A 23491-nucleotide genomic window follows, 5' to 3' on the forward strand; every position below is an offset into this window, starting at 1 on the left:
GCCTTTGAAAAGTATAGTGTGAATTAATGAGAATGTTGGGATAAGGTGTGGATTCGCCCTTTTGCCCTAGTGGGTGCCCTGTGTGTGTGTCTATAAAATGTATACATATGCATATATATGTGTGTGTGTGTTTATATATATAGGCTTCCTTGGTGGCTCAGCAGTAGGTAGAGTGCTCAGTCACTCAGTCCTGTTTGACTCTCTGCAAACCTGTGGACTATAGCCCGCCATGCTCTTCTATCCATGGGATTTTATGGGCAAGAATACTGGAGTGGGTTACCATTTCCTCCTCCACAGTGCCTGCAAAGCAGGAAACTCAGGAGACCTGAGTTCAATTCTGACTGGAACAATCCCTTGGACAGAGGAGCCTGGCAGGCTACAGTCTGTGGGGGTCGCAAAGAATGGGACACGACTGTGTGAATGAGCACATTGTCCATATCTATATGTATGTATATATATGTTTTTCTGGACTGTTCACCACAGTGTAACCTGTGGACTATTACTTTAATAATTAACTCCTTTCTTAACATCAGTCCATACCATGTATAAGCTCTCTGTTAGGTAATTTGTAAATATGTACATACATCAAATATCTGTTTTATAGAAAGAAAGTAAATATTTTTCTTCCTTTCATTCATACCCTGCTTTTGGTTGGAATCTGGCATCTGTAACGGACATTGCCATTTTGGTATTTTTGCAGCACTGGGATTCCTTAGTTTAGCATAATGTTCTTTGAAGGCTCTTGATAACACTGGCCACCATTTGAGTATTCCAGTGTGTACCTGGTGTTACTTGGCATTTGCTAGAAAATGTGAACTACTGTGATGTTAGACAAAGGTCCATAATCGTAAAAAATGCCAGCAGTCCACCCAAAGTGTATTATGGGGTTCCTAGAATACATAGCTTATAATTCCAAAAGGGCAAGTTATTAACCTATGTCCTTTGTTTTCACCTCTGATTTTGGGAAAGGAAAAATACAATGGATTGCTTAAATAGTCCTAGCACATGACCATGTTGTAGAAACTAAACACAAATATGTAAGAAATTGGTTAATGTGTCCTTTTTTAGGCTGTGAGAACAGTCTGAACCATGTTAGTCCACATGTATGTTTCCACGTGTGCATCTCCCTGTTCTCTAGCTGCTGCTGCTGCCGCTGAGTCGCTGCAGTCGTGCCCGACTCTGTGCGACCCCATAGACGGCAGCCCACCAGGCTCCCCCGTCCCTGGGATTCTCCAGGCAAGAACATTGGAGTGGATTGCTGTTTCCTTCTCCAGTGCATGAAAGTGAAAAGTGAAAGTGAAGTCACTCAGTCGTGTCTGACTCGTAGCGACCCCATGGACTGCGGCCCACCAGGCTCCTCCGTCCATGGGGTTTTCCAGGCAGCAGTGCTGGAGTGGGATGCCATTGTACTCTAGCACTTAGACATTTTTACCCATAGAAAACTGACTTTGGTTCATGGCTTATTTTTAGATGTCGAAGCATTTAGGACAATGCAAAAAGTCATTATTGTCTATGTTCTTTTCTTAATTTGTTTTTCATTAGATAGCCACTCAAGAAAACACCATGAAAGATACTGACATCAAGAAACTACTGTATACCCATCTTTTATGCATATTTTCAATTATCCTAAGCGTCTTCATTCCATCATTCTTCTTGGAGAACTTCTCAATATTGGAGACACACTTGACATGGTTATACATCTGTTCTGTTTCTGCAACTGCCGTCAATTTAGTATTGTATTTAGTAGTGAAACCAAATGTGTCTTCTAAAAGAAGTTCATTATCATACAAGGTAAGGCTTATTTCTTGATAAATGATTTTTACATGTAGGTAATTTCTCTTTTACTGGAAGAATAAAGTATTAGTCAAGCACTTATTAGTCTATTTACAGTGAATAAAGAAGCTGATATTTTCCCCCAAGTCAGTAGTGTATTGCTTGCTGAAAGATTGTCCATAATGTTTGATAGATTCTTGCCATGAGTTCATTGGATATCATAACATTGTGAACCTATATAGTCATGTTTTATGTCATCATAAAACATGATGAAGATAAAAACATGTAGCAATTGCACCTTTAAACCTTATAAGACATTTCAGTTTATTTTCGTGCATCTTTTGCATTTCTGAAAGACACAATGAGTTTCTTAGCCATTCTAAAATAAACCACCTTGGTTGCTCTTGTTTCAAACGTGGCCTTCCTTGACTAAATAGTAGTTGAAGTTTCAGATATTGGAATCTATTTTCTGAAATATTTATTATAGTGTAACACGACTATTATTTGGAAAGTCCTCATTGAACATTATTCAGTACTATATGTGTGCTATTAGGTAATTTAACACATGTTTACTGCCTTTTGATATAAGAAGCTCAGTGTGTGTTTTACCGTTAGATCTTCTTGAAGTCAAGTAGGTCCCACACACTGATTTTCAAACATGCAGGTCTTTTTTATAGTAACATAAATATGATTTGGGGAATTATTTAATATTGTAATTTTTTGTCCAGTTTTTCTAGGAATTTTGTTTTAAAATGAAAAAGATTTATTATAGTTGTTATTTTCTGTACATATTTCACGTGTAACATTATCACACAATAAGGACTGTTTTTTGTGTATCCTAGCACTCTTATTGGTAAATATTTCATAAATACTGCTTAACAGCATAATTCAGTACATAGCAGAGGAACAAAAATGTTTTCTGACTCTGCTTTTGGTTAGGTGTGTGGAATATGGAGGTCGATTCTTGTCTTTTAAGCTTTTTAAAAGTGTTGTGCAAAGCATATGTGATCTGACTTCAGGAGCAAATCCAAAGAAGAGTCCCCTGTACCACTCAATGTGGGACCAAGTTGTATTTGTAGATAAAATTCAAAGTATCTGCTGTCCTTCAGGCACTCTTGATTCTTTAAGTTGTTCATTTCTTTTTTTAGGTAACCAGATTTTTGAAATGCTGTCTCTACTTTCTTACATCTTGTTTCTTCTTTCACGTAATTTTTGTTCTGTATGGAGCACCGCTAATAGAGTAAGTCTGAAATGTGTACCTTAAGCCAATTATGTTTTAAAACAGTCATTGGTAAAACCAAATGCTGATTCTGTTGGTGATTAGAGAAATAGAATGGTGTGTTCAGTTAATGGATCACGGAAGGATACTGACATCATTGCCCTTCCTTGACAGGGTTATTTATTTATTTTTTAAAGACAGTGAAATAACTTAATTTACTAAATGCTCCTATTACCTAGCCTTCTGTTACCCAGTTGCCTGAGGAGGGAGGTACACGAGAAATTGTCGTATACCAGTAAGTGTATGATACTGGTAATCATAATTCCTTAGAACTTCTAAGGAAACTGATTATAATGATACATATAAATTAGTTATAAACAGCGTATCAGTTCCTAGTAAACGTGAGTCTAAACTGCTCAAAAACTTTGTCTTCTTAAAAGTCAGTAGATTGCTGTATTGGAGAAGGCAGTGGCACCCCGCTCCAGTACTCTTGCCTGGAAAATCCCATGAATGGAGGAGGCTGGTAGGCTGCAGTCCATGGGGTCGCTAAGAGTCAAACATGACTGAGTGACTTCACTTTCATGCATTGGAGAAGGCAATGGCAACCCACTCCAGTGTTCTTGCCTGGAGAATCCCAGGGACAGGGGAGCCTGGTGGGCTGCCATCTATGGGGTTGCACAGAGTCAGACACGACTGAAGCGATTTAGCAGCAGCAGCAGCAGCAGCAGCAGCAGCAGCAGCAGCTTGCTGTCTTTAATTACATAATAAGCTAGTGTTTATAGTTGAAAGGTAAAATTTGACTGAATACCTTTTCTAAACCGAAAAATTTTTAATTAGGGAAAGGCAGATTCATGAATATGTCTTACGCACACGGTAGTTGAAGAAAGTTCAGCTTAGCAGTGATAAATGATCATAGTGAAATGAGTGATGTAATACACATACACACACATAGCTGTGTGTGTATATATTTGTGTGTGTGTATCTGGTTATATGTACACAATAAATTAATAGGCAGTTATTTTCTAGAGGGGGAGAAGACCTTTGTAACAGGAAACGGTAGTTTTCTGTTTAGTCCATTTAGAGTAGAGTGGATGTCTGGAGCAGTGGTTCTCCAAGTGTGGTTCTAAAACCAACAACGTCAGCATTCTATCAAAATGCAAATTCTCAGGCCTTAGTCAGAAACTAGTTTACTAGTTCTTCGTATGGTTCCAGTATAAGCTAAATTGAACCACTGGTTGCATAGAAAGTTCCTGAGACTATTGAGGAAAAAGTTAATGATCTAGAAGTGGGTTTTCTTGAAATGGACAGTTTCAGTGTCACAGGGCATTTAACACTTCTGAACTCTATAGTTCGAGCCACATATCTGGTAGATTGTTTTTTATAGTTTGCATTTCATTAGTAACATTTTTTATAGTCATCATTTTCATAAGACAATAAGTTTATATTATGAAATCTGTTTTAATAAAAATGACGCAAAATGTATCCACACACGTTTAACACTTCTTAAAAAGTTAGTGAAGGTTTTCTTTTTTCTAGGTTGGTATTGGAGACATTTTCACTTGCGGTTATTTTGTCCACTTTCACTACCGTGCCTTGTTTATGTTTGTTAGGACCAAACTTCAAAGCCTGGCTAAGAATTTTCAGTAGGAATGGGTAAGTTTTAATTTTATATTCTAGAGATGTTTGAACTATTAAAAAAACTAACTAGTTAGTATTAAAAAACTAATGAGGTCCTTTTCTATTCAGGGCAACTGTTTCTCAGCCCTGGATGGTTCCCAGAGATGCCTTCCGGGCCCACTGCCGCTGGGGACTGGGACCTGGGGAGGGTTGTGTGCACTTGAGGGGCACCTGAGCAGGCAGAACCATAGGCCTCTCCCTCCACTTCAGCATGAGCAGCTCTGCTTTTTTTTTTTTTTTTCCCCTGTATGGTAGAATTTCACTTAGTCTTTTGTGTGAAAAAGGAAACTGTTACCGAAAGAAAACTTTGGAAACACTGCTTGGGGACACTTTGTCACTGTGATAAAATTGCTACAGATAAAATTGCTTCCATACATCTTATTATGTAGAATTGGCGTTCATTAGCAAAAAATGTTTAGTGTTAACAACCATAGTTTCTTGTTCACCCTCTTTTGTAGTGAGACATCAAAGTGCAGGTTTTACAGGATTTTATTCCCTTAGTAGCTGTATGTATTTTTAGCATCACTAAGTTAAAATTTTAGCTTCTTAAAAAGCATTGAAATTACTTATATCAGAAATGGTTGAGTCATAGCTAAGGAAACTAGAAGTTAGTTAGCACCCATGATTTTGTCCTATTTATCATCCAGCAGCAAAAACTTCTTGAGCCTTTAACTCTGTTTAGAGTTTGTACAGAGTTTGCGGAGTCTGAATCAGCTGATTCTCTCCCTGAGGGGCTTGGATATTCAAGCGCCAGGGATGAGATGAGCAAAACCATAAGACTAAATTTGTGTAAACAGTAAAGTTTTAGGAACTCGGTAGCAGGGGAGATCCCTGAAGAGTGAGCTGAACTGGGGATGATCTATGAAAGACTTGGATCAGGAGTAAGAGATTTGGTGAGACTAAGAGGAAAGGGGAGACACTCCGTGCTAGAGGAATGAGTGAAATCATAGAAACTGAAATGAACGTGGTATTTTTGTGTGATTTGGAAGAGAACAGCCCAAGTAGAGCAGATACTTGCCATGTAGCTAGACTCCATACATTACTGACTTTTTCCTTTTGAAATGCATACTATTTGTTTCCCTTCAGGACCATCTTCTAGTGTTCATAAAGTCTCTAGAAAACAAAACTGTATCACCATTGAATACCTTTTCCCACATCATTACCATATTATTCCAAATAGCATTGATTTCTTGTAGCATTTTAGTTTGAAATTTTTAAACAGTGAAAATCAGTTGAAATCTTCTTGGTTTGGATTGATGATTTATTCAGCTTTGATTTCGGTTTCTGATGATAGCACTGATGTTGCATGTAGGGTGATATTGTTATCTGATTGTACAGTCAGTTCTACTATATTATGGCATATGCATAGCTAAAAATCCTTGCCTTATACAAAACTAAGCAGGAAGAAACACAGAGCTTGTGAAGAAAATGGGACTGAGGCGCAGCACTCAGAAACTTCGTCAGTAACACATCATAAAAGGTATTCAGTATTCAGAAGAGCATGTGCACGCGTGTTCAGTTGTGCCCGACTCTTTGTGACGCTGTGGACTGCAGCCCACCAGGCTCCTCTGTCCATGGGGATTCTCCAGGCAAGAATACTGGAGTGGGTTGCCATATCCTCCTCCAGGGGATCTTCCCAGTCCTGGGGTTGAACCCATGTCTCAAGTAGATGTGGGAGGAGTTGCCTCTTGTAAGGAGGGTTGTTAAAAAATTAAGGCAGATGGTGGAAGGTGTGGCTCAGATACCTGAGGGGAACTGAGACAGCTGGGAGACGGGGTTTTTTTAAACAGTATGGAGATATAATTCAGACACCATATATGTCACCTATATAGTGTCCAATTCAGTGGTTATTCACAGATGTGTGCAACAGATATGTCAGTTTTGAATATTTTCATCACCTAAAAAAGAAACTGTTTCCTTTGGCTATAATTCCCTTATTCCTCTCCCCTAGCCGTAAGCACCCTGGAGAAGGAAATGGCAACCCACTCCAGTATTCTTGCCTGGGAAATTCCATGGACAGAGGAGCCTGGTGGAATACAGCATGGGTTGCAGAGACTTAGCAACTGAATAAGCCCTGAGCAACCACTAATCTATTTACTGTCTGTAGATTTGCCTGTTTTGGACATTTCATAACAATGGAATCATATAATATGTGATCTTTTGTGATTGGCTTTTTCATGTATCATGATGTTTCTGAGGTTTATCCACGTTGTAACATGTTGTTAAGTCATGTCTGACTCCTTTGCAACCCCATGGACTCTAGCCTGCCAGGCTGCTCTGTCCAGGGGATTTCCCAGACAAGAATTCTGGAGCAGGTTGCCGTATCCTCCTCCAGGGGATTTTCCCTACCCATGTTCGAACCCTGTCTCCTGCTTGGCTGGCGATTCTTTACCACTGAACCTCCTGGGAGGCCAGCTGTAGCGTGTGTTAGTACTCTATTCCTTTCTATGGTTGAATAATAAGGATGCATATGTACCACATTTTGTTTATCCATTCATCAGCTGATAGACATCTGAGTTTTCACTTTTTGCTATTCTGAAAAAGTTGCTGAAGGAGTCTGTGTGCAGGTTTTTGTGTGGGTCTATTTTTAAATATGAAACAGTTTATTTTATGTTTTTAAACTTTACCGAGGAATAATTGATGATATAAAATTATACATATTTAAAGTGATTTGATATACATTGCAGAGTGATTCCAAGATCAAGATAAGTAACACATATGGATAAATGTTTTTATTTTACTTGAGTATATGCCGAGGAGTGGAGTTGTTGGGTCATATGGTAACTCCAGATTTAATCATTTGAACAACTGCCAGACTTTTTCAATGTGGCTGTTCCATTTTATATGTCCATAGTAGTGTGTGAGGGCTCCAATCCCCCTACATCCTCACCAACAGTTGTTAGTATTTGACTTTTTAATTATCCTTATGGGTGTGAAGTATTATCTGTTTGTGTTTTTTATTTGTATTTCCCTTTTGACTAGTGAAGTCAAGCATCTTTTCCTGTTCCTATTGGCTGTTAAATGTTTTCCTTGAAGAAATATCTTAGATCCTTTGCTCATTTTTCAATTGAGTTTTTTATGTTTTTATTATTAAGTTGTAAGAGTTCTTTATATATTCTGGATACAAGTCCTTTATCAGATATATGATTTGCAAATATTATTTACTCTCTGTCTGTTGTTTTTTCACTTCCATGATAGTGTTCTTTGAAACACAAAGATTTTAATTTTGATGAAATCTAATTTATTTTTTTCTTTGGTTGCTTGTACTTTTAGAGTCATATCTAAGAATCCATGGCCAAATCCAAGGTGTTGACGATTTTCTCCTGTGTTTCCTTCTAAGAGCTTTCTAATTTTGATTCTTAAATTTGGGTCTTTGATCCATTTTGTGTTAGTTTTTATGTATGGTGTGAAGTAAGGGTCTCCCACTTTATTCTTTGCACGTGGCTTCCCAGTCATCCTAGCATCATTTGTTGAAAAGCCATTTATCCCTCTGAGTGATCTTGGCACCTCTGTTGAAAATCAGTTGACCATAAGCGCATGATTCCATTTCTGGACTTTGAGCTCTTACTGCGTTAATGTATACCCTGATGCCAGGACAACACTGTCTTGGTTAGCTGCTGGATATTTGAGGGGTGTGCATGTTTTTTGTATTCATACGCTGCTCAGTTCAACTGGGTGCAGTTTTTGTGTTCACTCAGTGTTTCTCACAGACAGAATCACTCCTATTGTTCTTTAATATATCAATCAAATTGGAATAAATTCAAATTTTCAAAGCAAGCATTATAGCAGAACTGACCAAATATATATAAATTCCTAATATTTTAAAATTGGAAAAAGTCAAACTTTAAAACTGAAGGGAAACAGAGTAACCATTCTTAGTTTCTCATAGTAATTTATCATGAACTTATTATATAGACATTTTCTGAGCCTCTTTCTTTTGATAATTAATTTTTTTGAAGTATAGTTGTATTATATGTTACATGTTACAAGTGTACAGTATAGTGATTCACAATTTTTAAAGGTTATACTCCATTTGCAGTTATTATAAAATATTGGTTGTATTCCCCGTGTTGTACAATATATCCTTGTAGCTTATTTTGTACATGATAGTTTATACCTCTTAGTTCCCTGCCCCTGTATTGCCCCTCCCACCCTGAGAATTGAGTGAGATTATGAAATAGTAAGTGCTCAAGAAATGTTTGTCACCTGGATTAACAATTGTCAGGAGACATTTTTATACTTCATACTCCCAGTCCTGACTGCTGTTTGTCTTGGGACTTTTCTTGGTTTAGGTAACAGACCAAGGAGTGCTGAGCATAGACAACCACAGGGAAGGAGGAAGGGTTTTTACAGTATGTTTAATGTGAAGTTGATTTGAACTTTGTCGTGGGGAGCTTAAGTCTTCATGTCTCTACCATACATTAGTGATATTTCAGTTTCCTCCTATCACTTCCCTATCACTTTTATCACACTTCAAGGATTTAGTATAAATATGTCACATGTCCAATTTTGAATGAGGTAGGAAATAATCTGATACAGTAACTTGTTTAATGTTAGAGTTAGCCTTAAATGTTCACTTTTATGCAAAATTTTTAAAAATTCAAAGATCTGGTGATTCTGCAATGGTAGTGTGAAATACCTAAGAAAAACAATGACTTGTGTGTTATTTTGAAATTATTTGAATATATTAACATTTTTATATTGAGTCACAACTTTAATTTAAAATAATGTTATTATAATTTAAAGAGGTTATGTAGAACATATGAATAATACATTTCTTCCTATCCAGTAATCCTTTTCAACAGAAATTAAAGTTCTGATTTGAAGTACTTATGCTATAGTTCTAATTCACTGAAAGTATTTAAAATACCTTAAAGGACTGATTGAAGATTTTAGAACTTTAAGTTTTTATCATTCATCCTGTGTTTTGTATACAAAACATTAGTAGAATAGTAGAGTGTTTTTCCTTTTTTTTTTGCTTATTTAAAGTTGGCCCTTGTATTATTTTTGAAATATAACTAATTCAGGTGTTCAGTATGAATAGCTCAGTTTTGAATTGGGCTGACATCTTGTTCAGTATTGAGTCAATATTTTGTACTATTTGAAGTGAAATGTCATTATATCCTAATTTTTAGTGTATTTTTTTGCATGTTTAACACTAAGTAGATGATAATCAAATAAAGACTGAAGACACTAAAGCTCTGAATTTGAGAACTATGTAAGAGATGCATCCCAAGAGTAAAGGGCAAGTTCTGACACTGTTCAGATTGAATATGTAATTAACTGACACTGTTTTAACAAGACTTTTTCTTAGAGTCATGTAAAGTTATTGTAAGTTTTTTTTTTTTTTTTTTAAGAATGCTATTTTAAAGAGGCTTGAAGATAGAAAAGTCATTTGGTTTCCTAAAAAATTCTAGCAACTTCTTTTTGGTATACTTTATTACTGAATATACTCAATTTGTACTAGTTTACTTCAGTTTGTTGCTTTGGTGTTGTAATTATTGTGGGGCCTTTTTTTTTTCCATTTGTTGACTTCCTTATAAAGGAAAATAATAATTTGACTATCTTCATCCTATATTTCTCATTCAAGTTTGCTTTTTCTTTTATCAGTTTATTTTATGCTTTTATTTGAATGTTTCAGAATCTGATCACTTTTCATGAAATGAAAAAATTTAATTTCTGAATACGTTCCTGAATCTATGATTATCTTGCCAAGGTAAAGACAGCCTATAAGCCCTATTTTTGTAGTGAAAACAATAGGCCTCTTTTTGCCATCTTTGTGTTGAAATGGACTTTATATCGAAAAAACCACTGTGGACATTAAAAGCGAAAGGATGGTGAATCACCAGTTTTTATATATATTAAAATTAGGTAATTTAGTCTTAATGTGGGTACAAAAACTTAGTAGCAAAGAGGCATTGGTTTTAATCTTTATTCAGTGGGGGAAGGGGAAAGTTTATAAGACGTCTGTAAATATCTTAAGCCACTAGGAGGAGTTGTTTAGTGCCTCTTTTTTTTTTAGATAGAGATCAACAGTTAAAAAGATCAACTCCATCTAAACAAGCACTGTTTTGATGACAGCCTGTCTGAGCCATAGTATTTATTGTTAACTATCTGAGATAACTGATACAGTATCTGGAATATAGATAGTAGGCATTTGAAATGGTTTATTTCAATTAAGATTTGATTAAATGAATTTCAGTGGAGTCAAATAGTGTGGACATTTACTTAGAACTCACTGTCATGAAGACTGATCTGTAATATTTAGTCACTTTTAAGTTTGTTTGCAGAATAGTGTACTGTGTATTCTATTCTCAATCATATATATATATATATATAAAACTTAACTATGAAGAAATTAGCCATTAAGCATTGAATTCCAATGGCTTTATTATGGAAATTTATAAAATGAAAATAAATCAATGTCAGTGCTGCTATAAATCAGTGACTAGAAATAAATTTATGCTTTTTGTTTTTTACAAAAGAATATTACAAAAATTCAAATAATAGAAAAATATCAAAAGTTAAAGATCTTAGAATGCTACATAAAGAATAGCTGTTACTAACAGATTTTACGTTCCAGATTTTATCTATGCAAAAATATATGTAATTTAAAAACAAAACTGGTTATACTAGTCACTGCTTTATAATATGCTTTGCTTTTCACTTATTGAGCTGGTAGGGAAATGGCAGCAACTTCTTTTCTCTCCTTAAATCTTCCTAAACTAATCATTGGGAAAGAATGGGATCACCATGATTTAATTAGCCTAATCATCAGAGATGAGATGAATGTTGGCAACTAATCATCATTATAAGTATTCCATGTACCATGATTTAACTAATTTCCTATTAAGGATTATTATCAAATTTTCATGGTATAAATAATGTTGTTATGAACATCTTTGTACCATATAATTTTGTATACTTGTACACTGATTTCTGTATACCAGATTTCTGGAGTAGAATTCCTAGGTCAAAAGAAGTTGATAGTCACCACCAAATTAAAATTCTAACTTGAAATCTATACACACACACGTATATACTTTATTATTATATATATATATATATAAATATATATATATATATATATAGCTTCCCAGGTGGCTCAATAGTAAAGAATTGCCTGCCAATGCAGGAGACCCAGGTTCAATACCTGGGTTGGGAAGACCCCCTGGAGTAGGAAGTGGCAACCCACTCCAGTATTCTTGTCTGGAAAATTCCATAGACAGTGGAGGCTGGCAGGCTACAGTCCATGGGGTCACAAAAGAGTTGTAGCACGTCATCTGAGCACATCTGACTTCACATCACACAACTGAGCACACACATCATCATCAAAACTCACACACACACAAACGTACATCTACCTCAACAGAGTGCCAGTTTTCCTGAATCCCCATCAGTGCTGTTTATATTCTTTATCAGTCTCCCAGGGCTGCTGCCTACTGGGTTTTACCTAGGAAGCAGACTGTTCTACTATAGTTTCATCTGATTCCTAATGGGATGCATAAGCCCTGGTCAAAAAATTTTTTTAATTTGTAGAACCGCCATTCATTAAATTTCAGCTGAATGTTTCTGATTATATTGCAAAGACACCATTTCCCTTGCCTTGGCTCTCTGCCTCCATTCTTTCCTTCTGCCTCATGTCACCCAAAATTTGATAGAAAAGAACATCCAGTCCTCAAAATGCAACTTCAAGACATGAAAAATTGATGTTGGTTAAGATGGGAAGGCAGCTTCAAATAATGCATTCATTTTATCCAAGCAAATGGGTAGTTTGGGCAGCCTGACCATATGAAGTATAGGCAAGTTGAAAAGAAATGGTCTGACAATGGCTAAAAACAAACTACAGAAGAAGAAAAAGGCATGTAGAAGATAAGGAATTCAGCCTGGAAGAAAATACTACCCAAGGAACAAAAACAAAAAAGCTCCCCACAGTTTACCACAGAAAAAAATGTTATTAAGGATATTAATGCAATAAAATAAGAGCTCAAATATGAGATAATTAAAGAAAATGAGGTGGAGAAGGAAATTGAAAAATTAATGAAATAAATTGAGAATCCAGATCATACTATTAGATCATAAATTAGAAACATAGATAAATTAGAAAATCAAGTTGTAGCAGCAAGAAGGGTTTGAGCTAATCAAAATGAAGCAATTAGAGAAGAAATGATAAATACAGAGAACATACAAAGGAGATCAACTTAAGAAAAGTTAGTAGCCCTAAAATACAAAGCAAAAAATAATTCAAAGATATGATAGAAGATAGTTTCCCCAGATGAAGGAATTACTGAGTGCATATATAAGGGAGTTACTATATCAAGAAAATAATTGAATGAATTGGAGTTCAGAACAGAATATAAATACTGTATAAATATGATAGTAATGGAAGTTACACAGTGGGTGAAGGGAAGATGGAGAAAGATGCACCTCCAACCACTCTGGCTGCCCCCAGATCCTGAGCCTAGTTGCTACAACCTCTTCAGGAAGGCTTAAACAAAATTCTGCATACTAAGCAATGAGTCTTATGCCTAGTCCTTTTTATCTTCTGGGCCCAGAACACTAACAGCCAGGCTTATACCATCTAGACAGAATACTGAAATGATTTCTCTCTGAGAAAACTGGTACCAAAACACCTATAGATACTGACATTGTAGATTTCTCTTAACAGGCAGGGCTCCTAGCCAGTTCCTGGGACAGTGAGGCCCATCAGTTGAATCTTGCTACTCGTGTACAGTGAGCATCCAGCCGGCTGATTAGAGTTTCACTTTTTTGTTGTCTTTTGAAAAAGCACATTATTGAGATATAACTTCAAGCCATGAAACTCACCCATTTAAAGCGTACAGTTCAAGGGGATTTCCCTGGTGGTCCGGTGGTTAAGACTCCGCGCTTCCACTGCAGAGGACAGAAGTTCAGTACCTGGTTGGGTAACTAAGATCCCACATAACAGCCAAAAAATAAAGCAATATAATGTATAACTCGATAGTTTTTTTGTACAGGTGCTGTTTTATAACCATCAGCACAGTCTAAGAACATTTCATCACCCCAAAAGAAATACCTGTTAACAGTTGTTCTTCATTCCCACCCTTCTCTCCAACCCACCCCCTTATTCTCCATCCCAGGCAAACACTAAAGTACTTTCTGTCTCTATAAATTTGCGTTTTCTGGACATTTCATATATAGTGTTTTTCATTTAAGTAGAATGGTAACTGAAGAAACACTAGACATTTGAAGAAGACTTCTAAGCTGAAAACCAGAAATGCAAACAACAAAAAAGAAACTCAGTGGAAATAAAAGCAGTGTAAGAACCAGAAGAAAACCAGAAAAAAAAAAACATATTTTTATATCCATAAACATGAACAGGAGGTAATCAAAAGGAATATTCAGAGAAGAAGGCTTCTTGGGAATTAAAAAATTCAACAGAAGTAGGGACAAAGTTGAAAAGATCCTTTAGTCAAACAAAAGGGCAAAGATATGGGAAATGAGTTAAAAAGTAAGAAGATTAGAGAATTAATTCATAATGATAGTATCCCCAGCAAAAGAGTAAGAAAAACAAAATTCTTAAGGGACCTGGGCATCAAAAGGCAAGTCTTCAAATGAAAATTTCAAGAACTACAAACCTGAGAGTCTAAATTAAGAAAGCCCATGTGTATTTCTGGCATAATGAATGAAAAGACATATTAATGTGAAATTTTAGATAACAAGAAATAAAGAGATGATTCTAGAGGCTCCCAGAGAGGATGGTGGGAAGGTGGGGCATAGAGAACATGCTACTTACAGAGAGCTGGGAGCCAGATGGCCCTGAACTTCTCAAGCAGGAATCAGAAAACACTGGAGCAATGCCTTCAACATTCTGAGACAAAATGATTGCCAACAGTTATAGTAAAGTCACTGTCAGACTTTAAACATCTCTAAAATCTGTTTTCCCCCTACATCTTCTCAGGAATATGTTAAAGGATGTACTTTAAAAAAGGGGGAGATAGAAGGAAGAAGTCTTGAAATTCAGGAAAATGGAGACCCAGGAGCACAGAGAGAGGCGAAGGGAATTCACGAGATGGTGTAGGGCACTCGCAGGAACATAGTTGTGCCTCAGGCTTTTTAATTTTAAAAAGGTAGGCTACAGATTTCTTCTAATTTGTAAATTAGGTCTTGGTTCCATGTTTTTCTGCGTTTGTTGTACGTAAGATTGTAAACACTCTTCATACATCAAACAAACAAAATAGAGGACAACCTCTTGGATATTTGCCCTTATTTTAACAAATATAAGATGACCACAAGTGTGCTTATAACAATGAAAAAAAAAAGTGTGACGACATGGATCTTGCCCCTTGGCCCAAGGAACTTGGAGTTTAGGTTAGACATGTACATAGATCTTATTAGACTTACCTCATATTGCTGACTGGATTTAAAGCCTTCAGAGACTTCTTTTGACTTAAAACATTTGACTTTTAAGGCTTTTATAGAATCCTAACCCTAAATCTACCGCAATGAGATACCACTCCACCACTACTAAGATGGCTACGTAGCAAATGTTAGCAAGGATCTGGAAATTGGAATCCACATACACTGCTGATGGGATCCTGGAAGGCTGCAGTCCATGGGGTCGCTAAGAGTCGGACACGACTGAGCGACTTCACTTTCACTTTTCACTCTCATGCATTGGAGAAGGAAATGGCAACCCACTCCAGTGTTCTTGCCTGGAGAATCCCAGGGACGGGGGAGCCCGGCGGGCTGCTGTTTGTGGGGTCACACAGAGTCGGACACGACTGAAGCGACTTAGCAGCAGCAGCAGGAGCAGCAGCAGCTGCTGCTTTGGACGATAGTCTGGCAGTTCCTCAAAAGGTTAAGCACAGAGTTATCAGCAAGTCTATTCCTTAGTATATCTCCAAGAAAAACGTATGTCCACACAAAACTTACACATGAATGTTTATAGTAGCATTTAGATGTAATCGCCAAAAAGTCAAAACAACCTAGGTGTCCATCAACTAATGTGTGTAAAAAATAAAATGTGATATATCTGTATAACAAAATATTATTTGGCAATAAAAGAGAATGACATTTTTACGTGCTACAAAATTGATGAACCTTGGAAACTGTGCTAAGTGAAATAATCCAGTCACAGAAGACCACACATTGATTTCATTTGCATGACATGTTCAGAATAGGCAAATCCATAGAGACAGAAAGTGGATTAGTGATCTAGAGGGAAGGGGAAATTGGGAGTGACTGCTAATGTAAAGGGTTTTGTTTTGTGGGTGATGATTGTGCAGTTCTGTTAATATACTAAAAACCCTGAGTTGTGTACTTTAAGTGAATCGTATGGCTGGAAAAGGTTTTTCTGTAGCATTTTTTTTTTAACTGTACTCAATAAAGCCATTATTTTTTTTAAAAAATCCTACTCTAACCTACTTTTCCAATGTTGTTACCCATTCTTCCACTTGGGCTCAACCAATTTTACTTACATTCTTTTAACCTATAGTATATCTCTTTCTCTATTTCTTCAAGACCAAATACTGTTCCTTCTTCCAAATTCAGCTGAACTTCCTCTTTCATGAAAAAGAGAAAAAAAGTAAACCTCTTCTTAGCAGAAAGTAAACTCTGCTCTCAAGTTTTGTATCTCTCGGCAAATCACTTTACACATTGCAATACCAAGAAGTGTGTGTTTTGGTGAAAGGTAGTCAACATTTCTCAGCAACATAAAGTAAAAAATTACCTTAGACAAACCTTTAAATTGCCTGAATCATACAATTCTCTCTTTACATTCACCTCATCAGTTTTTTCACCTCTTAGGACTGGAATAGTTCTCTGTTCTGTTGAATGTTAGTTGAAGATATTGACTTTTATTTTTAAGTGTTACACAAAATAGAGAAGAACAATTAAGCCCCCAAAATAACACAGATTTGGATGTATGGGGCTTGCCTCCAATCTTCTTCCAGCCCCAGTTGTCAATAGAAACAGGCTGAAGCTCTTAACTTGTGTAGGTGAGGGAAAGGTAGTAATGAGATGGATAGGTGAGTTGGTTTATGGACTGATTTGTCATTCTGGATGGTTTTAATTCAGTGTACATTTTGTGTATAGTAATTAGCCTATTTCTAAAGCAGTCATCTAACAAAGCAAATGTTTCCCCCCTTTACCACACTAACGGAAGAAACTGCTTTTCATAAACTTCAGAATAGCTAAACATTGCATTTGAAACAATTGAATATTTGGACTCCAGTTACTGCATTTTTGGGGAGTGGTTTACTCTGCTGTAATGAGATTCTTATTCCACCCAGTTAAGTGATCACATTAGGGGCAGACTGAAGCCAAGACTTACTAAGAGACAGGCAGAATTATGTCTTTCCACCTTTACACTGTAAGATGTGCACTTAATAAATAAGAATGGTAGGCCAAAGCATTGGATCTTTTGTAATATTTTATTCTCATTCTCTACTCCTTCCCCACCAAATAGAGTTGATTTTCTTAAATGAAATGTGCCTAAGGGACTAGTTGAATAAATGATGCTTCCTTGGGACAATGGGATACTAGTAAAACTGTTAATGGGAAGATGCACAGCAAAACCATGTTTATGACGTGGTACATTTGAGCTTTGTTTTGAAGGGTTTATACATACATGTGTGCATATAAGCAGATGTGCATATATCATTCTAAACAAAATTGTGTGGTTTTGTGTGTATAAAATATTTCTGGAAGGATATGTACTAAGTTGATAATAGTCGTTTATGGGAAAATGAACCAAAGTTGATAATAAGGGTGAGAGGAGGACTTAGCATTCATTGCAAATACTCTTTTGTATTGTTTGACTTTCAGTATGTGTATATGTTACTTTTCCAGCTGAAAACCACTTATGTCTTCTTGCCAATTAATTGTTAATGGTTCATGGCAAATATTTATGTGTCAGTTTGAGACGCTTATTTGAAATGGACAGAACACGTACATATGCATGGTGTTAATGTGTGCTATTCGTTTGATTTCCCAGCAGTTGAGATCTATCCCACCAGTGATTTATGTATTTGTGTTTTACAGAGTTACGTCCGTTTGGGAGAATAGTCTTCAGATCACTACAATTTCTAGTTTTGTAGGAATATGGCTTGGAGCCTTTCCTATTCCACTGGATTGGGGAAGACCATGGCAGGTTGGTTTCAACTCCTTAAAGCAGCAAAGTAAATGTTTGTACAGTGAGGGTAAAACCGATGACGCCAACAAGTGTATATATAAATTGTTTCATTGTTCAGTTAAGTAGGTGTGTTGGTTCCCTCTGTCGCTGTAATCTGGGTGACTTATTGGGGCCTCAGTGCTACAGGTATCCAGATTAGCCTGTTTCTGTCTTCCAGCACTGTTTTAACATATAGCAAAGTTGATTTTGAAATAAGTGTTTGTGAAATTAGAAGAAACTTATAAACATCAGATTTTTCATTTTCTATCACAATAGAGTATAGCTATTAAGCTAGGTGAAGCACCGTAAGTATTCTTTTTAGCCGCATTTTACATTTGAGAAAACTGATACCTAGAGGACATGTGATATTTCCAAGGTCACTGAGCTAGTGCTGAATACCTCTTTGTTATAATTTTTAATGGCTTTGTAGTAAATCATTATATAGTTATTCTAAAATTTAACAAATTCACTATTGATCATTTAAGTTATTGCTAATAATTTACTATTTTACTGTTATAAACAATGTTATGATAAAGATCTTTTAATCTATATCTTAATGGATGTTTCCAATTATTAAGATAATTTCTCCTAAATCAAGTTTAGTATTAAAAAATAAATATACTTTTCCAAAATGAGAATTTTTTTCTTGATTACAAAGACAGTATACATTTATTTAGAAAACTTCAGCAGTACTAATAATTATAAAAAATAAGTAAAAATTATCAAATATCCAGCCACCCAGAGGCAGCTCCCATTTGTGTTTTGGTGACAATCTCTGCAGCTCTTTGTATAACTATTCACAGTACACATATTATTTTTAATCTGTTTCTTTCCCCTTCAACAGTATATTGTGGAACTCGTTCCATGTCAGCGACAAGTTGCATGGGTGTAATACTGTATTATTTGTGTAAAATCATATATTAATTTCTTATGAATGGATATTTAAATTATTTCATTTTCACTATTATTAATTATCATAATTATCATAAAACATACATCCTTGCAGTTTTGTCCAGTTTTCTCCTTAAATTTTTCTTAGTTTGTCCAGTTTTCTCTTTAAAATAAATTCCTAGGTAGTGAATCTCTGATATGTGTCTCACTTTCCAAAGGCCATTGAGGGAGCTAGATTGTATGTCTTGCACTTAACTGCCTACTTTTTAAGTCCATTCTTTGTGGTATCTATTAGATGTTGTGTCTCCCTAACAAATGAGTTGTTGTTTTACATTCAGTAAGTCTGGTAGGTTTGCCCTTCCCTGTAATAGTTCTTCACCTACTTATATGTTATAGAAGTCCCTGGAGGTTTGGCATGTGTGTGTCACTGATACCATTCCCAAGGTTATAGTATTAATAAAGTTTTCTTTTATATTCTCTTGGCCATCTCAGTGATTGCTGGGAAATAGAGATTCACTTGTACTCAAGTTACCATCTTATGAAACTTAATTTCACTCAGTAGTGTCACAATTTCTAAATTGGGGGACAATCAAAATCACTGAAAAGTGTACATGGGAAATTGTGTCTTAGTCCCTTATTTCAGATATATGAAATTAAATCTAATACACAGTATCAATATATAACACACCATGGGCCATCAGCTTATGAGTTAGTAAGGTAACGTGTAATTAGCTTGTTAGTTTGCATATAGATGGAATATTTTGGAGTGTAAAAGTTTGATATCTTGTTGCTGTTGTTCAGTTGCTAAGTCGTGTCCAAGTCTTTGCCATCCCGTAGACTACAGCACACCAGGCTTTCTTGTCCTTCACTATCTCCTGGAGTTTGCTAAACTCATGTCCATCGAATCGGTGATGCCATCCAACCATCTCATCCTCTGTTGCCCCCTCTCCTCCTGCCCTCAATCTTTCTCAGCATCAGAGTCTTTTCCAATGAGTTGACGCTTTGCATCTTACTCCTGTATAAATCGTCAGGGACGGTGGTCCAGTGGTTAAGACTTTGCCATCTGGTGCAGGGGGCATGGGTTTGATCCCTGATTAGGAAACTAAGATACCACATACTGTGTGGTACAGCCAAAGGTGGGGGGAACGACAGGCAAAAAAGACTGTGCAGAGTAGATGTTGAATTATGGGGAGCAGATGCATCTTTCTAAAATCTGGGTTTAGGTTTGTGTAGAAAATATATATTTCAATTATTTACAATCCAATTATCCATTTTTGATTGTTTAGGCTTCTAGCTAGTGACTCCCATTTTTCTACCTCAATTCTTATTTACAGTAAGAGGTGAACTGCATCCAAATTAATGGTATCAGACTTTTAAAATTAATATAAATTTTCTATTTGAATTATTGACTTTAAAAAAAATTCTAGCTAGCTAATTTAGCATGTAACAAATGTTGGTCTTCATTAGGAATGTTTCATTTGACTGGAATATTACTGGTTATTTAATAATCTTTACTATTGGGTTATTTTAAGAGTATTCCAAGTTAATGAGCCACTTATTTACTATCATCTTTCAAAATTATGATAGATATGTATTCACTATCATCTTTTAAAATTATGATAGATATGTTAGAAGTGATGTATAATTAATCTTTTATTCACATAATAATTACCTGCCCCTCCCCAGTTTAGTGATTATTTACTAACTTAGCAATTATAAACTAGAGAGATGATGTCTTTTTTTTTTCACTTTTTATTTGCATCAGAGTTTTCTGTTCTGTTTGTTTTTTCCTTTGTAAACCTAACTACACAGTAAGCACTCAGTGTGGCTCATGATCCTGACAGAATCTGCCAGAGAAACAATAAACCAGATAAAAGATTATGGCATTACTTCAGAATGGAGATTTTTCTAAAGTAGAATTTCGGAAGAAGAAAACTTCTGTCTATACTTTATCATTTAAACTTGAATATTATAGTATTAGGAAGAGATTTTAGTTCTGTATTCCTTGTAGCCCAGTAAAGATTTGATATGTTTGTGGTAAAGCAAGCTTTTCTGGTTTGTGATCTGATTTTACTTATGTTTAATAAAAATAAGTAAACTTGGAGAAGCAAGAGTATCTGGTTATGCAATTACACTTTCTTTAAAAACACATACACACAAACCACCTCACAAAAACTTTCACATATTTTAGTTCCATTTTTCCACTTTGTACTCAACCGGACTGTGTATTCAGTGCCCAGAGGCCAAGCATAAGATTATATAATGATGTGAGTTCTGTATTGAACAAGTTCAAGAATACTTACAGTTTTTAAGTTGTTTCAAAATTTAGTGACTGGAAAGGCCCATTGGAAATATATAACCTTAATGAAAAGATTTTTTCACTTACTAATAGGAATTTTAAATAATTTTAAGTAATGACAAAAGATGACAAAAGATACCAGGTATCTCTATAATTGGAGGAAGCCTTCCATTTCTAGGAGGCAGCAAGAGAATTCGGTGAAAGAGAATGTGGTTGATGGCTGCCCACTATGTTGTTGGTCATCTTTATTGTTTTCTTTGAAAGTCATTCAAAGTCATCTTGCTTCTCTTCCCTGCCTTAATTATTACATTATAAACATTGAATTGTCCATAACCCAGACTGCCTTCTTCACCCCTAGAGAAAATTTATAGCTGCAGTAACTGACAAAATTTTTGACTATGGAAAATCTATTTACATTATAATTTGATGCTTCCATCTGCCATAAAAGTAGCTAATCAGTAAGTATTTGTTGAGTTCTTACTCAGCGTGTACAAAGTACATATTCTGTATAAGTTATAACAGAAATATTACCAGGACTGGAATTTAATTGTTTGGTAATGATAATTTAGATCCAGATTGTGAGTTAGATTCTGATTCAGATTTAATATGCTTTAAATGTTTTCAGAATATATGGTTATCAGCTTTTCTTCTGAAAAATGTCTTAATTCTTTACTTATCAAAAATCAGCACTTCACGTTATTAAAAAAATTAGTACAAAGAATTGTTGTTAGTCATTCTAAACAAAGGAAATTTACATGAAGTTTTTAAACCCACATTTTATTAATAGGTAGACAGATAACAGGATTTTTAAGAGCTGAGACATCAAATTACTGGGTTCAAACTCTGGCTCTGACACTTGCTAGTGAGGATTAAATAATATAATTCTAAATTACTTAGTTCAGAACCCAACAGTTAACTGCTTAACTGATGTTATAGGCATTTAGGTTTATGACTGTCTTTTCTAAGCATTCCCCCAAAACTGCCAATTCATTATTTGAATTCTCCGGAGAATGTGCATTACCTCAGCTTGTTTTATTCATTCTGCACAATGGTCCTTAAATTGGTGGAGTGGATTTTTAACTCATCTTTTTGTTTCTCTGGTATTTGGGCATTTAGGGTATTTGGATTTCACTTAATTTTCAACCCTATCTGACATTTCAGATGGTAATAGAAGGAAGACACAGTATCACTTTGTTTATGTACCAGGCACGAGGCTTGGCACTGTCGCACAAGTAACTTAATCCTGGTAACCATAGTGCAAGGTGGGTTTCATCCTGATTTCTACACATAAGAGAGCCACTGTGTGAGGAGAGGAGTATGCATCTTGGTCAGCGTTTCTTGACTGATTAGAGGAAGACTCGGAATCCAGTGCTCCAGGACACCATGATTCTCTTTATCCCTATTCTTCTCTAACAATGGCCATGGCTTAGATTTTTTTGAAAAAGGTCGAGTAGTTATTATATTGTATTTCTTTCCCCACATGAGAATCTCATTTAAATGCCACAACCACTCAGTTGGTAGTGTATGTTATACCGAAAAATTTAATATATTTGTAGGAGAGTATTTGAAGCTAATACATGAGGATTTTGTACCTAGAATACCAACAAATACCTTTAAACTCTGGACTTCCAGTGCTACTATCTCCAAAATGGAATTGAACACATAATCAAATCTCTTCTGAGAGTATTTGTTTCTTATAAAGTTTAAAAGCAAAATGGATGGAGATTATCTTTAAAACAATTTAAAGTTGTTAAATATTTGTACTTATTCCCATCAGATACTAGATAAATGAGATATTGTTGTATTTAGAAATTTGTTGTTTTCTCTGGTTTTATCAGGTTTAAAAATTAATATCTGTGAGACATATATTCATTATTAAAAGTCACAGGTGTGACAGATAATACTTTAATAAATTGATGCTGGAGATCATTAGGAAAATTAAATGAAGCACAGCAAATAATGGTAGAGAAAGGGATGAAGCCAAGATTATGGATTTAATTATTGAAAGAGTGCATATTTTTAGGTTAATTGGTGTTTCTGTTACTAAAGTTCTTACACAGTGTTTTAGACAAACCAAAACAAAATATTAATTTCTATGAATGTGAGTTACATACTTCAAGCATGGGAAAAATACTAATACTTAACTGATAGAAAGTGGTTTGGGATTTAAAAGGTGGGTTCATGTAGGGCAGTGATACTGAAAATGATATGCTAGTAGGACTTTCATGTGATAGAGGAGAGTGCTGGCTGAGGGAAAACTCATGTGCATGGTCCTGGCAGGCACCTTATATCGTCACTTTGACAAGAAGTTCCAGCCTGGAGACTGTGGACCTCTCCACAAATAGCTCTTCCTAAATCTGTGTTCTTAGTCACAGGAGAGTGGCAGAGAATTTGTGGCTCAGGGCAGAGTTCCAACCAGCTCTGAACCAACCAGCTCTGAGTTGCAACCAACCAGAGAAGTGCATCCAGATGAGTAGGT

General features: G+C 35.7%; 1 protein-coding gene across 2 annotated transcripts in view; it reads left to right on the plus strand.

Moving 5' to 3' along the window:
• PIGF (phosphatidylinositol glycan anchor biosynthesis class F) overlaps positions 1 to 23491 on the plus strand; it is a 30031-nt gene that overhangs the window by 968 nt on the left and 5572 nt on the right. The window contains exons 2-6 of one of the 2 annotated variants that reach the window (XM_012159160.4): positions 1543 to 1791; positions 2922 to 3013; positions 4529 to 4645; positions 6069 to 6149; positions 17693 to 17801. In XM_012159160.4, the coding sequence (XP_012014550.2) occupies positions 1564 to 1791; positions 2922 to 3013; positions 4529 to 4645; positions 6069 to 6149; positions 17693 to 17801 (627 nt within the window). In that variant the 5' untranslated portion in view covers positions 1543 to 1563. 2 annotated transcript variants of the gene reach the window in all.

This window comes from Ovis aries, chromosome 3 (genome assembly GCF_016772045.2).
Source record: "Ovis aries strain OAR_USU_Benz2616 breed Rambouillet chromosome 3, ARS-UI_Ramb_v3.0, whole genome shotgun sequence".
NCBI classification, from domain to species: domain Eukaryota; kingdom Metazoa; phylum Chordata; class Mammalia; order Artiodactyla; family Bovidae; genus Ovis; species Ovis aries.